This window comes from Puma concolor, chromosome C1 (genome assembly GCF_028749965.1).
Source record: "Puma concolor isolate L17-30 chromosome C1, mPumCon1.1.hap2, whole genome shotgun sequence".
Taxonomy (NCBI): Eukaryota; Metazoa; Chordata; class Mammalia; order Carnivora; family Felidae; genus Puma; species Puma concolor.
In genome coordinates, this window is record NC_141674.1 from 71,143,254 (window position 1) to 71,157,311 (window position 14,058).

Consider the following 14,058-nt stretch of genomic DNA (forward strand, 5'->3'; position numbering starts at 1 on the left):
TTAAAATTCTGAAAATACCGTCAGGATGAAATACGAGCAATATACTTCTTAAGATTAATTTGAATTATGAAGGAATTCTGTTTTAGTTAAAGCTGTAGTTGTTTCCTTCTATCAGTAGATGCCAGTAGAGTTCTTCTTTTTAATAAAAGTCAAATTGCCTAAGTACTTCCATAGCAACAACTTCCTGGTCACATTACCATATATAGAAACATGCTCTGAAGACTAAAGGTTCTACTTTCTATAAGGACTTGGTAACAAATGGAAACAGTTTTATTGAAGAAAAAAAAAAAGCCCAGATTTCATCACTAGATGAAGCTTATTTCCCCTTCCTCCTTCTATCCCTCCTCCTCCTTCTCTGCTTATTTTGCTGTAAGCATTATGCATTGTTTTAAATAAATTAATCTTAGTGTTCTAGTTAGGAATCTGGATCATCTGTACTAAACTTGAGCAAGGTTGAATATGCCTAGCTAAACATATTAAAAATGAATATGGTGAGACAATTGTTAGGATTAACTTGTGCATTTGGCAAGGGAATACCATGAGTATGATATTTTGGAAGGTTAATGTGTCAGAGATGAGTGATTGAAAGAAATGACTGGAAGTAGAGAAAACAAATTATTTTAGAAATCAACATTTGCACTAATAAAAATGACACCCAAAGAACGAACAGAATTTAGTAACAGACTGAATATACAGAAAAAAGAGTTCAGTGACATTGCATAAACAAAATTAAAACATTTTCAAGTATTTGATTTCTACGCAGACCTTCAATTTGTTAAGAATGAATGCTTTCTTCAACATATTTATTGAGTCTGCAGTATATGTATTACATTTACGAATTCAAGTGACTCACAATTTGAGACATCAATTTACAAACAGCAAGTTTTAACACAAAGATTTAAGATTGGTGGAAACAGGTGAGAGTGATTTATTTTCTAGGAAATATGTGGGAAAACTCAGTGAAGAGGTGACAGAGTGGTCCTCAAGGATGAATAGAATTTCTTCTAAGATAGTAAGTCAGAGAATTCAGGAAGTTCATCTCCTTTTGTCCCTATAGTCCTTCCATACTCTGAGGTGTTTATTAAAGACTGCAGAAACTTCTTCAGTGTCTGTTTTGTGTAAAGTACTGTCAGCTGTTAATAAGTTATCTATTCTTGTACACACATATTTACACAGAAAGCTGAAAATGTTGAAAGTTTAGTCCTATAGATCCTGTTGGCCATTTGTTTACATTGATACTAATTTTATTACACAAGACAAAGTGTACACAAAGGAGCTGTTACTTGGCAAAATTCATTAGTCAGTTTTTCATGGATTATGTGTATGTGTTGCCCTAATTTGATTACATTATTGCTCCTACTTATTCTATTTATTATGATTGTTCCTATCCTATTAAGCAGTTGGTAGGAAATCTGGACTAACATATTTTTTTTTTAATTTTTTTTAACGTTTATTTATTTTTGAGACAGAGAGAGGTAGAGCATGAACAGGGGAGGGGCAGAGAGAGAGGGAGACACAGAATCTGAAACAGGCTCCAGGCTCTGAGCACAGAGCAGCTCCAGGCTGTCTCAGAGCAGCAGCCTGACAGCACAGCTCCAGGCTGTCAGCACAGAGCCCAACGCGGGGCTCGAACTCACGGACCGTGAGATCATGACCTGAGCCGAAGTCGGATGCCCAACCGACCAAGCCACCCAGGTGCTCCTGGACTAACATATTTTTAGTTAGATTCTTCTCTCTCCCAAGGAGAAAAGCATATAGATTTCTCATCCTTTAATTAGTGTAAAAAGTCAAGTACTCAAAATCATCATTAAATGCCACAGGTTACTTTGTTTCCTGCAAATAGACAGTTGCAAATTTTATTTACTTTTAATCAAATGAGTTGTTTCTAAGTCAGACCTAAAGTTAGGGATCAGGTAAGCAGTAGTACTCAGTGTTTAGTTTTAAAAATTAACATGTTTCCGTAAACTAGAAGGAATTTGTTTTCTCAGTTGAAATGTCTTGTTGTGGCTGATTTTGTATCACTGTAAATCTTATATTTTGTTCCTTTTTTTCAAATTTTAGAATGTTTTAAAATGTACTGCTGATAGGGCACTTGTCAGCAGATTGTCAGTTTGATAAGCAGTACTCCCATACTCTGTTTTTGTAGTTCCTGTATATGTTAGACTTAAGTCAATGAGTTAGCAACATTTAGTTCTTTTTTTTTAAATGCTAGTTCAAATTTTTCTTAGTTAAAACACATGTCATATAGTTGTTTTGCAGTTTTTAATATTCATTTTATATGAGTTTTTGATGAAAAGTTAGCTGCTTATAAGGATTCATAAAATCTGTACATTAGCTGATTTCCTGGAAACCACACACAACCTTTTTAACCTATTATATTTGGAACGTGGTTTGGCCTTGAATTGTTTGCATAGGGTTGTAATACATGTTTAGCTAGTTTTCCTTTTTAAAATTTTTTTTCAGTCTGTATATAAAGCCTTAAATTTAATGTTGTCATTAACCTATTTATTAATATTAAACAGTCTTAAGTATAAAATCTTTCGGGCTGATATCGCAAGGCTTTAAAATCCCCATGTTTAGTTGAAATGAAGAATTTTGCTAAGAAAGGCTCAGTAATGTACTGTTTTATATTAACAGGAAACAGAACAGCAGTAGTGGTTTGAATACCCTGCAAACAGGAAGTTTGACACTTGCATAGCTCTTAGCTTCTGTGCAAGAAGTTGTTGAGCTCCTTCTGGAAATATTTTCAGTTACTTTAAGTAAAGTGCAAATGTACATGAATGGCAGCTTATAGAGAACTACCCTGTAACCAGTATACAGGTACAACTGCTCTTCAGAAATTGGAAGGTTTTGCTAGCCGATTATTTCATAGACATTCTAAAAGTACTGCACATGATCAGAAAACAACTCTGGAAAATGACAGCCTTCATTTCTCTGAACATACTGCCTTATGGGACAGATCAAGTAAGTTTTTTTTTTTTAATGATACATTTTTAACTAGAAGCTAAAATACTAATTGGAATTTTAGAATCAAACATAAAGAGCAATGTTTTGTTTGTCTTTTTATGATTTGCACAAGGACATTTTGCAGGATGAAGTTGCAAAATTCCACAAAAACTTGATTATAAGTTGAACTGAATTGTGTAGTTCATTGTTTTGTTTTATATCTGACCACAAAGTGAGTATCAATAGGAAATCTTTCTACAAAATTCTTATTATCGTCTCTAGTGTATGTTACTTTTTTTTTGTTTTTATTTTTCTTATATAAAAGTGAAGAGCCTAAACTTTAGAAATAATAATCAGGTTATTTTTAAAAAATTGTTTGGATTCATAAGTCCTAAATTTCAAAGGTCAGAAGACTTGAATTTATAATTCAAGTTCTATTATGTTTACTATTTTTTATTTTTAAATGCACGTGTGAAAGTTACTTCAGTTTCACAAGCAGGATTTCTAATACAAAAGCATAGTATAATTATTCGGTGTGAAATCTTATATTTATAACATTAGAAATATCAAAAGCTTTTATAATTATATTTTATATTACTTATAATTACGGTTAAAGGAGGAAAAAGTTGCTTATGCATACATCACATTCTTTCCAGGCATGTTAAAATGTTTGGACTTGCTGCTTTGCTAAAATGGTGATATGTAACCATTTTTGGTGGCGTGCACTTTTAAAAGATAAATTTCACGTATAAACAATACCAGTGCCTCCATTCCACTTCTCACCTTGGACCCTCCCCAAGGTATTTTTGTCATTGTGATTAAAGGAACAATAGAATTACCCTTGCCCTTTTTGGTGTGTTTGTTAATCAGATAGCACTAGGTTTTGCCCTTTTCTGTTTGTATGTTCCATAGCAGTCTAAAAACACAGTTTAAAAAGACAAAACAAACCAAGAATGCTTTACAAAATTTACTCCGTATTTTTTACAGTACCTTCATAGTTCTATAGAAGCTTATTTGAATTATTTATTTACTACATCAGAATTTTTTACCTTCTTGGAGCTGTTTTAGGGAGAAAGTAAAGAACATATATATGTAAAATTTTTTTATTCTAAAGGTTTTGTTTATAATTAATCCTTACCATATAGCAGGTTGATAGGTGAGGAATCTCAAATATCTTCAAGTCAATGAACTGTTAACTATTGAAATAATACCACATTATTAAAATTTACCATGCAACAGAAGTTTGTTATTCATTCAACTTGCCCTATTCTGTTAAATTGCAATCTCCTAGGTCCTTTTGGAAATCTTGCATTTTAAGACCTTTTAATTAAATGTTCAATGAAGAATGAGGACACTACTGAATTAGTTTCTGTTTCACTGATACCTACTCATCCAAATAGTGGGTGTTTAGTAAATGTATCTCAAATGAATGAATATCACAGGCTTGTAATAATTAAAAGTTATGTTTGAACTGTACTGTCACTATATTTTTTTAATGTATGGGGCCTGATGTTTTCTGAAACACATTTTAAAACCTGGCAATTGAAGATAACATCATGAGCCATGATTTCTTTTAGAAAAAGCAGACTGATAAAATGCTGTTAACATTTTTCTTTATTATGATGTCACAAAATAAACTAGTATTCTTGTACACAAGTAAAATTATATGTAGATCTCATAGCCCTGCAAATAATAGGCATACTTAACGAGTAACTGTATCCATTAATCTAATCAAGTATTCTTCTACTTTCTTCTCTCTTTCATATCCCCAAAATAATCAAAACAGACACAATAATGTTATATGTTTAATGATGAGTGCAGTAAACATGGAGCTCTAGTCTTCTACTATGGAATGTGTTGATATAGAGGAGAGAACACTGATACAACAGAAAAAGAGGAATCCTATCATTTCAAAATTCCAAGGTTTATTTTTGTGCTGAAAACACCAATTATCATTTACAGAGTGAGTTATGGAAGGAATTTTGACTATATGAAGTTTTTATGAAAACCACATTCTTCAAAGCTACTCAAAGCATTCTACTTGTATGACTTGTTTGACAAGGAAAAGGAATGTACTATCTACTGATAACAAACACTCTGAATATGCTTGTTCCAAAAGTGCTATTTTAAGAAATCAACTAAGCACAGAAACTACATGTAATTTTTAAAAAATTAGATGTGTGAACTATTGAGTAAAGGTTAACTACCAATTTAGGTGTTTATGAAATGTAACAAGTTTTAATGCAAGTTTCTTTCTTCTCTAGTGACACTACGTATAGGAAGAAATACAGAATAAAAGCCAAATTGTAGTTTCCAGGTGGTTTAACTGTGTTTCGTCTTTTACTACTAAATTAAGTAATAGGAATTCCTGTTTGATGGCATAAATATTTAACAGCTGATGCCATCCACATATAAGTACATGTTCAAAAGAAAAAAAAAAACATGGAGGAATTCTGCTTTTTGTTCTGACTCCGAATGAATGGGAATATTGACATTCATTGAATTCTCTTTGTAGCAAATGTATTATGGTTAGCTTTTAATCTTCCTTTGATCATAAATGGTGTATCGAATTATATAATGCTGAACTTGATTGAAGTTTTCGCGTTTTAAATCTTAGACTTTATACACTTAATGAATGTCTAATAACAACATTTAAAGGACTGAATAGGTAAATACCATCAAACACTTTACTTATTCTCCTTTCCCATTAACTGACAGGCTATTTTTTCTGGTAGATACAAATCCATGAGTGAATCTTAGATTTAAATACCATATTAAACAAATAAGCAATTTGCATATGGATTTCTTCAGGTAGAGTAAGAGAACTAAAGTGGTTTATCAGACCACCTTATCTAGTCAGTCTTACCTTTCCAGTGCTCATACAATCTTCAAGATGATTCACTTTCATATTTATTTCTTAGGCCACTGAATCTGTGTCATTGTAACTTCTAAGCTAGAGGACCTTCCACATTATCCTTTTATCTACTTTTTCCATCTGTAACTATTCCATAAGCTTCTTGGTAGTAATCCATTTTTATTTATTTGGCAAACTTTTAATTTCTTTTTTTTTTTTTTTTTTTGAAGTTTACTTATTTTTGAGAAAGAGAGAGACCGAGCAGAGATAGGGCAGAGAGAGTGAGAAAGAGAGACTCCCAAGCAGGCTCCACACTGTCAGTGCAGAGCCCTGCATGAGAGTCGATCCCACGACACTGAGGTCATGACCTGAGCCAAAATCAAGAGTCAGATGTTTGATCCAGCCACCCAGGCACCCTTTGGCAAATGTTTCTGAGAATTTACTATCTCATAGTCTAAACAGGCTCTACGAAAAATAAGATCTAGTTCTTACCCTCCAAAACAAGAGTAGGAAGAGCATACATACGAACAATATTTAAGGTATAGTGAAAAGGTCACTTAAAAATGTATAAGTAGCTTAATGTGGAGCTTAGTGTAAGAAGAAATTAACATTAGGGGAGATGGGACCTTCAAGAATATAAAGAATGAATTGAATTTGGAGACTCAAAGAAGGAGGAAAGATTATTTTAAGAAAATAAACAACATACACAAATAAGTGAAAACATGAAAATTTAGGATTTACTTAAAAGACATAGTAAGCTATTGTCCGGAAAGGTAGTCTGTAGATCTGATCTTTGAAATCCATTAGATATTCAGAATTTTGGACTACATTCTAATAGTGAGGAGCTAATACAGTTTTTTTTTTAAAGTGGAAAATAATATGTATGCAATCTTTTGTTAAAAGAGCCTAAAGAATTTGCTTTTTAAACTTGCCTAAAAAAGGAGAAGTTAACTTGCTAACTCTACTACAAGGAAATGTATTTGGATACTATACATATTCTGTTTGAGCTGGGCAGTTAATTAGAACCAAGACTTTTTGTCACTACATGAACATGGCAATGAATACTCAGACAGTGGATTCCCTTTATAATAACAGTGCTTATTTAAGGTGTTTCTTCTACCTGGAATTCCTTTTCCTTTCTTCTACCAATGGTGGGATCTGCTCGTACTTTTAGACCCTGCTCAAGTACTATCCCTGTAACAAAATCACAAAGCATTCTATTCCTCTGTTTTTCACTCTATTAGAATTCATAATCTCTTCCTATGTTCTCATATTATCTTATACTCACTTAAAATACAGTTTATTTGATAGATTTAAAATTATATTACCTTAGTCCTTAGGTTACCTATCTCCCCTATTTGAACTCCTAGAAGGCATGAATTTGTCAATTTATTTTTGGTATCGCCAGCATAGTTCTCAATAAACATCGAGTTTTTTGTTAGATTGCCATTAAATATCACCATGGCCTTACACTAACGGGCTTTCTCTAATTTGTTCTATTGTGATCTTTGCAGTTTATCTCAAAGGCCTGTGGTCATTAACCAGAAGCAGTAAAATGCTGACCTGAATCTGGAAAATATTACACGCCAGAGGCACTAAACTTTTCACTGTTACCTGTGTATTTTGATCACGATTGTTTATATGAATTTGAGTAATCAGCAGCCCTTATACTAAATTAATCAGGATATTAAATGATTTAAAATTAGAAAATGTTTCCATGGACTATTTGGCAGTGCCAAATAGTGTAATAACATAAAAAGTAGCTTTTACTTGCTTGTAAGAATATTTGCAAGAATAGCCATTCTACTATGGTTAGGGAAAAAGGAAGGTTAAGTATGTATTCTAGGTAATGTCTTGCTACTCTGAGTGTATTAGCAATCCAACAGTATCAGCATCACCTGGGAGCCTGTTAAGGCAGACTTTCAGGCCTATCAAACTTACTGAGTCAGAATCTGCATTTTAACAAAATTACCCAGCTGATTCATATGCACATTAAAGTTTGACAGACACTTTTCCCCTAGTAACATTTTAATCTGATTGCCAAATAATATATCTTCACTGGAAAAAATTTGCAAATCTTAGGAAAGAAGAAAGGAAAAAGTAAAAATCACACGATCCCACCAAAAGATAATCACTGCTAACATCTTTTGTGTATATAGTCTTGTGATAGATACACAAGATATATATATATATATATATATATATATATATATATATATATATATGTATGTATATGTATACACACTATATATATCTTGTGTATCTATAGTCTATTTGGTGCATAGATAAACAAATTTCTACCAGCCCCTAAATTTGGATCATTTAGCATACAGTGTTTGATAACATCTTTGCTAATCATACAGAGGTGTTCCACAAGGGCGACCGGGTGGCTCAGTTGGTTAATCGTATTACTCTTGATTTCAGCCCAGGTCATGATCTCACCGAGGTGAGATCCACCCAGTTTGGAGCCTGCTTAAGGTGCTAAGATTCTCTCTCCCCCTCCCTCTACCCTCGACCCACCTCAGAAAAAAAAAAAAAAAGAGTTGTTCCACAATATCTTTTAAGATGGCTGTTTTGTATTCAGTTGTAAGAATACATCACAATTTATTTAACATATCACTGGTCATCGAGATTGTTTTTAATTTTTTGCTATTATATAAAAAAATGCCGTAATAAATATCCTTATAGCTAAATCTTTGTATACGTTATTTTTATATTTTATAGGACAAATTTAGAGAAATGCTATGACTATTTTAAGGCTTTTGTATTAAATTAATTGCAACCTAAATGTACATGTAATATATCCTTTTGGAGTTAAATTTGTTTCAATGTTCAGAGAAGACATTTAAAATCCCTAGTATAATTTTCTGGCACGTCAAGCATGCTTTATTTTCTCCTTTATTATTAGTGTTTATCAGATTTTCCACTTTTCAAAGCTGGTCAGTTATTAGTAGCAAATAGTCTGAGAGACATGTTTTATTTATTTCTTTTAAATGTTTATTTTTGAGGCGTATCTGGGTAACTCAGTCAGTTAAGCATCCGACATCGGCTGAGGTCTTGATCTTGTGGTTGGTGGGTTTGAGCCCCACATCAGGTTCTCTGCTAATAGTTCAGACAGAGCCTGGATCCTGCTTCAGATTCTGCATCTCCTCTCTCTCTGCCCCTCCCCCACTTGCTCTCTCTCTTTCTCTCTCTCAAAAATAAACGTTAAAAAAATGTTTATTTTTGAGAGAGAAAGAGAGCATGAGCGGGGGAGGGGCAGAGAGCGAGGAAGACACAGAATTTGAAGTAGGCTCCAGGCTCTGAGCTGTCAGCACAGAGCCAGACACGGGGCTCAAACTGGTGAACCACATGACCTGAGCGGAAGTCAGACACTTAACCCACTGAGCCACCCAGGCTCCCCATGAGAGACATGTTTTAGTTGCCGAATAGAGCATTATCATTACGTGTTCCTTGGTAATCAGCAGAGTATAACTTAGTTGGGTTGGAGATTCAGTCATATTATAAAGAACATTACATAATTCTGATTGTGCAATATAGCAGTGACTCCTGTCCCTTCACTGCCACATTTCCTGGGTGGAATATTTTCATATACATTATCACATGAAACATTTATTTACTCTCTGTCAGGCATTGTTCTAAGGACACTGCATATATTCGTTTATGTAACCCTTTAAGAAAAACCAGCTTTTAATACCTGTTCTGTGAAACCTTTCTACATGTGTGTAAGAAAAACAGGTCTTTGGCTTCTATAGTGAAGATTTGTGTCTTAAGTTTCCTGTTAGATGCAGAGACAGCGTGCTATTATGAGGACCAAGAAAAGCAACAGGCTAGAAAGAGAACTTTGAAAATAAGATGTCCATGTGAAAAGAGTCAGTAAGTTGGAAGTTGGAGTGATGCATTCTCTGAAGGATTGAATATTACTTGCAAGCCCTAAAGTAATGACTGCTTTCAACTATGCTCTTAACTAGTTATGTAACTAGTATGACCCACTTAGGATACAAATAAGGTTTCATCTTTTTAAAAAAATTTTTTTAATGTTTATTCATTTTTTTGAGAGAGAGCGAGGGAGACACAGAATCTGAAGAGGATCCAGGCTGTCAGTACAGAGCCCAACGCAGGGCTCAAACTCACAAACTGTGAGATCATGATCTAGCCGAAGTCGGACGCTTAACCATCTGAGCCACCCACACGCCCCGGTTTCATCTTTTAAATATTCGAATTAATCATTTGCATTCATCTATTCATACTGGTAGGGCTGCTAAGTAGCTTTTCTCTTGGGGTCTCCTTCCAGCCCCCTTCACATGTTGCTAAACTTCTGACAGTTTACTCATTACAGAGAGTCTAATCTTTCTAAAATGTAGATACAGAGAGGAATATTTTGATTAGTGTATAAGCTAGTGGTCTCATTTTTAGCTTCTGTTGATTTTGCCACTGCTACATGGTTTTACGGTTCAAAACTGATCCCAAAGGATTTGATGTATCCTTGCACTTGATGTGACGACACTGATCCTTGTGGAGATCTTAGTGGTTCTTAAATAGGAGGGTGACCACCCTTTCCAGTGTTACGCTCATCCAAGGAATATACCATAGGATTTAGTTTCCTTAATTTATACTTCTGTGCCTTTTGATCCTGACTCCTATGTCAGGTTGAATGTGTGAGAAGGTCATCTTTTAGTTTAGCCCTTCCCCACCCTGTACCAAAATCAGCCTTCCTCTTTTTTTTTTTTTTAATTTTTTAATGTTTATTTATTTTTGAGACAGACAGAGACACAGCATGAGCAGAGGAGGGGTAGAGAGAGCGGGAGACACAGAATCTGAAGCAGCCTCTAGGCTCTGAGCTGTCAGCGCAGAGCCCGAACTCACGAGCTGTGAGATCATGACTTGAGATGAAGTCAGACACTTAACCAACTGAGCCACCCAGGTGCCCCAGCCTTCCTCTCTTAAACATCTTATCCAGGGATAGCAGACTGGTTGTCTGTAACCCAAATGTAGCTCACAGATATGTCTTGTTTGGTCCTCAAGGTATTTTTTAAAATAATTGAATTTGGCACCATTCTTTTATATAAAAATATAAAATACAATGGTTTTAAAACTAGAGATTTCTTATTAATATCTGGACTTCATATCCTTGAAATATTAAAGAAGTTGATTTCAGTGGCTTCTTATTCCCATTAAGAACAAATGGGCAGCACTGAATGAATATCCTCTTTAATCAGGATTAATACTAATTTATGCTAACCTTTACTTCTATTGTTTTGCCTGTATGGCCTCTGTAGGCACTTAAATTTGGCCTATAGTGCCTCCATTGTTGAGCCTAAATCACCAACTCACATTCTCTTTTCCTCTTTGATAAAGCTTACTTAGTGTGCCTTCCTACTCATGGGCCACAGATACTATCACTAAAATTCATGAAAGAAATTCTGGTAATTCTGAATCTTAGAAAGAATGGGGTCTAGGTTTTAATCCCTTTCTTTTAGAATCCTTGTTTTATTTTTAATGCGGATCTACTTCCTCCTTCCCTTTAATTAGTTTTGTTTACGATTGGGTATTAGGAAGGAACAGCCTTTATCTCACTCCAAAGGGTTTTTGTTAGATCATTCCCCCAAGCTAATGGATGCCTACCAGCCTTATATTTACATAATTAAGTTGTCCACTAAAGTGATTCTTCCCAGAACATAGAAGACCCGCTTCAAGCCACTGTCTCTACATCCATAGAGAAGCACTTGATAACTTTCTAAAAAACTAAGTATAATTTATATATACCATAAAGTCACTTGTTATAAGTACAGTTCAATGGTTATTAATAAATTTATAGAATTTTGTAGCCATCATCACATTTCATTTTTAGAATATTTCCATCCCCTCAAAAAGTTCTTTTGTACCCTTCTGCAGTTAGTCTCCACTTTACTTCAACCTCAGACAAATCCTGATCTGTTTTGTATCCCTGTGGATTTTTGTCCCTACAGATTTTCCTTTTCTGGACATTTTATATAAATGGAATTATACAATATGTAATGCAATCAATTGTTTCTGGCTTCTTGCACTTAGAATAATGTTTGAGGTTTATCCATGTTATAGAACATATCAACAATTTTATTGCTGAATTATAGCATGCTTTATGAAAATAACACATTTTCTTTATGCACTCAGGAATGTTTTTGTTATTTGAATAACGTTTCTATAGACATTTGCATATAAGACTGAGTGGACAAATGCTTTCAGTTCTTTTAAGTAGATATCTAGGAGTAGAATTGCTGGGTCGTATGTTAAGTTTGTGTTTATTCTTTTAAGAAACTTCCAAATTGTTTTCTTAAGTGGTTTTGCCATTTTACATTGCCACCAGCAATGTATGAGGGCCAGATTCTTTACATTCTTGTCAATACTTGATATCATCAGTCTTTTTTATTAGAACCATTCTGTTATACGTGAACTATTATTTCAGTGTGGTTTCAGTTTGTATTTCCCTAACGATTGATTATGTTGAGCATAATTTCATATGCTCTTATGAGCTGTTTGGGTATCTACTTTGGAGAAATGTGTTTTCAAATCTTTTGCCCACCTCCAAAATATAGGATTTTTACCTTCTTACTATCAAGTCTTGAAAGTTCTTTGTATATTGGGGCGCCTGGGTGGCACAGTCGGTTAAGCGTCCGACTTCAGCCAGGTCACGATCTCGCAGTCCGTGAGTTCGAGCCCCGCGTCAGGCTCTGGGCTGATGGCTCAGAGCCTGCAGCCTGTTTCCGATTCTGTGTCTCCCTCTCTCTCTGCCCCTCCCCCGTTCATGCTCTGTCTCTCTCTGTCCCAAAAATAAATAAACGTTGAAAAAAAAAAAAATTAAAAAAAAAAAAAAAAGAAAGTTCTTTGTATAGGCTGAACACAAGTTGTCAACCAAATAGATCCAAGTATTTCCTCTCATTCTATGGCTTGTCTTGTTTTCTTAAATGATCTCTTTGAAGAAGAAAAGTTTGCAATTTAATTAAGTCTAATTTATCATTTTTACCTTTATAGATTGTACTTTTGGTGCCAAATCCTAAGAAATCATTGTCTAACCCAAGGCAATGAAGATTCTTATTCTCTGCTCTCATCTAGAAATCCGTTTTTTAAGTTGTTTTGTATATGATGTGAGATACGGAGTGAAGTTCTTTTTTTTTTTTTTCCTCTTCATATGGTTATCCAATTTTTACTGCACTTTTAATCCAATTTTTAGCATCAGCTATCAGTTTCTTTTAAAAAAAATATGCTGGAATTGAGTATTGTGATCCATGAAGATGAAATATTTCTTCATTTAACAGACAGCCTTTAATTTCTATGCAGTTTTCTACTTGTTAGTGAAGAAGTCTTGTTAAAATTGATTTTTTAAAGTTTATATTTAAATTCCAGTTAGTTAACAGTGTAATATTAGTTTTAGGTGTACAATATAGTGAATCAGTACTTCCATAAAACACTCGATGCTCATCACAGCAAGTGTGCTCTTAATCCCCATCACATTTTTTAGTCATCCTCCCACCCACCTCCCCTCTGGTAACCATCAGTTTGTTCTCTATAAGTTGAGAGTCTATTTCTTAGTTTGCCCTCCTATCTTTTTTCCTTTTGCTCATTTGTTTTGTTTCTTAAAGTTCATATATGAGTGAAATCATTTGGTATTGTCTTTCTTTGACTGACTTATTTTGCTTAGCATAATACTCTAGCTCCATCCGTATTGTTGCAAATAGCAAGATTTCATTCTTTTTTATGGCTGAGTAATATTCCATTGTGTGTGTGTGTGTGTGTGTGTGTGTGTGTGTGTGCGCGCGCGCGTGTGTGTGATTGATTTTTAAATATTTTATTTTTGTTAATACTCTTGTGAATGGAGTGATTTCTTTCACATTTGGATTGGTGTTCCTAGTGAATTAAAATCTAACTGATTTTTGTATATTAATCTTACATCCTATGATGTTAATAAACTTATTTATTAATTCTAGTAGTTTCTTTGTAGATTTTTAGAATTTTCTACATATATAATCATGTCATAAAAAAGCAAATAAAGACAGCTTTCTTTCTTAATCAATCTGTATACCTTTTTCTTACCTCATTGCACTGGCAAGAATCTCTAATATAAAATGGCATAGAAGTGGTGAGTGTAGACATTCCTGCCTTATTCCCAGTCTTAGGGGGAAAACATTCCGTCTTTCACCATTATATATGATGTAAGCTACAGAGTCCCCTACACACTTGCCCTTTATCAGCTGGAGGAAATTCCCTACGAGTCCTAATTT

The 14,058-nt window shown here is 34.1% G+C and overlaps 1 protein-coding gene across 2 annotated transcripts in view; it reads left to right on the plus strand.

The window, feature by feature from the left end:
* PRKACB (protein kinase cAMP-activated catalytic subunit beta) overlaps positions 1–14,058 on the plus strand; it is a 127,579-nt gene that overhangs the window by 54,433 nt on the left and 59,088 nt on the right. Inside the window, exon 1 of one of the 2 annotated variants that reach the window (XM_025935014.2) lies at positions 2,652–2,964. The exons of the other annotated variant lie outside the window; for it this stretch is intronic. Within the exon in view, the coding sequence (XP_025790799.1) occupies positions 2,781–2,964 (184 nt within the window). The 5' untranslated portion in view covers positions 2,652–2,780. Of the gene's footprint in view, positions 1–2,651; positions 2,965–14,058 lie in introns of those variants that run through there. 2 annotated transcript variants of the gene reach the window in all.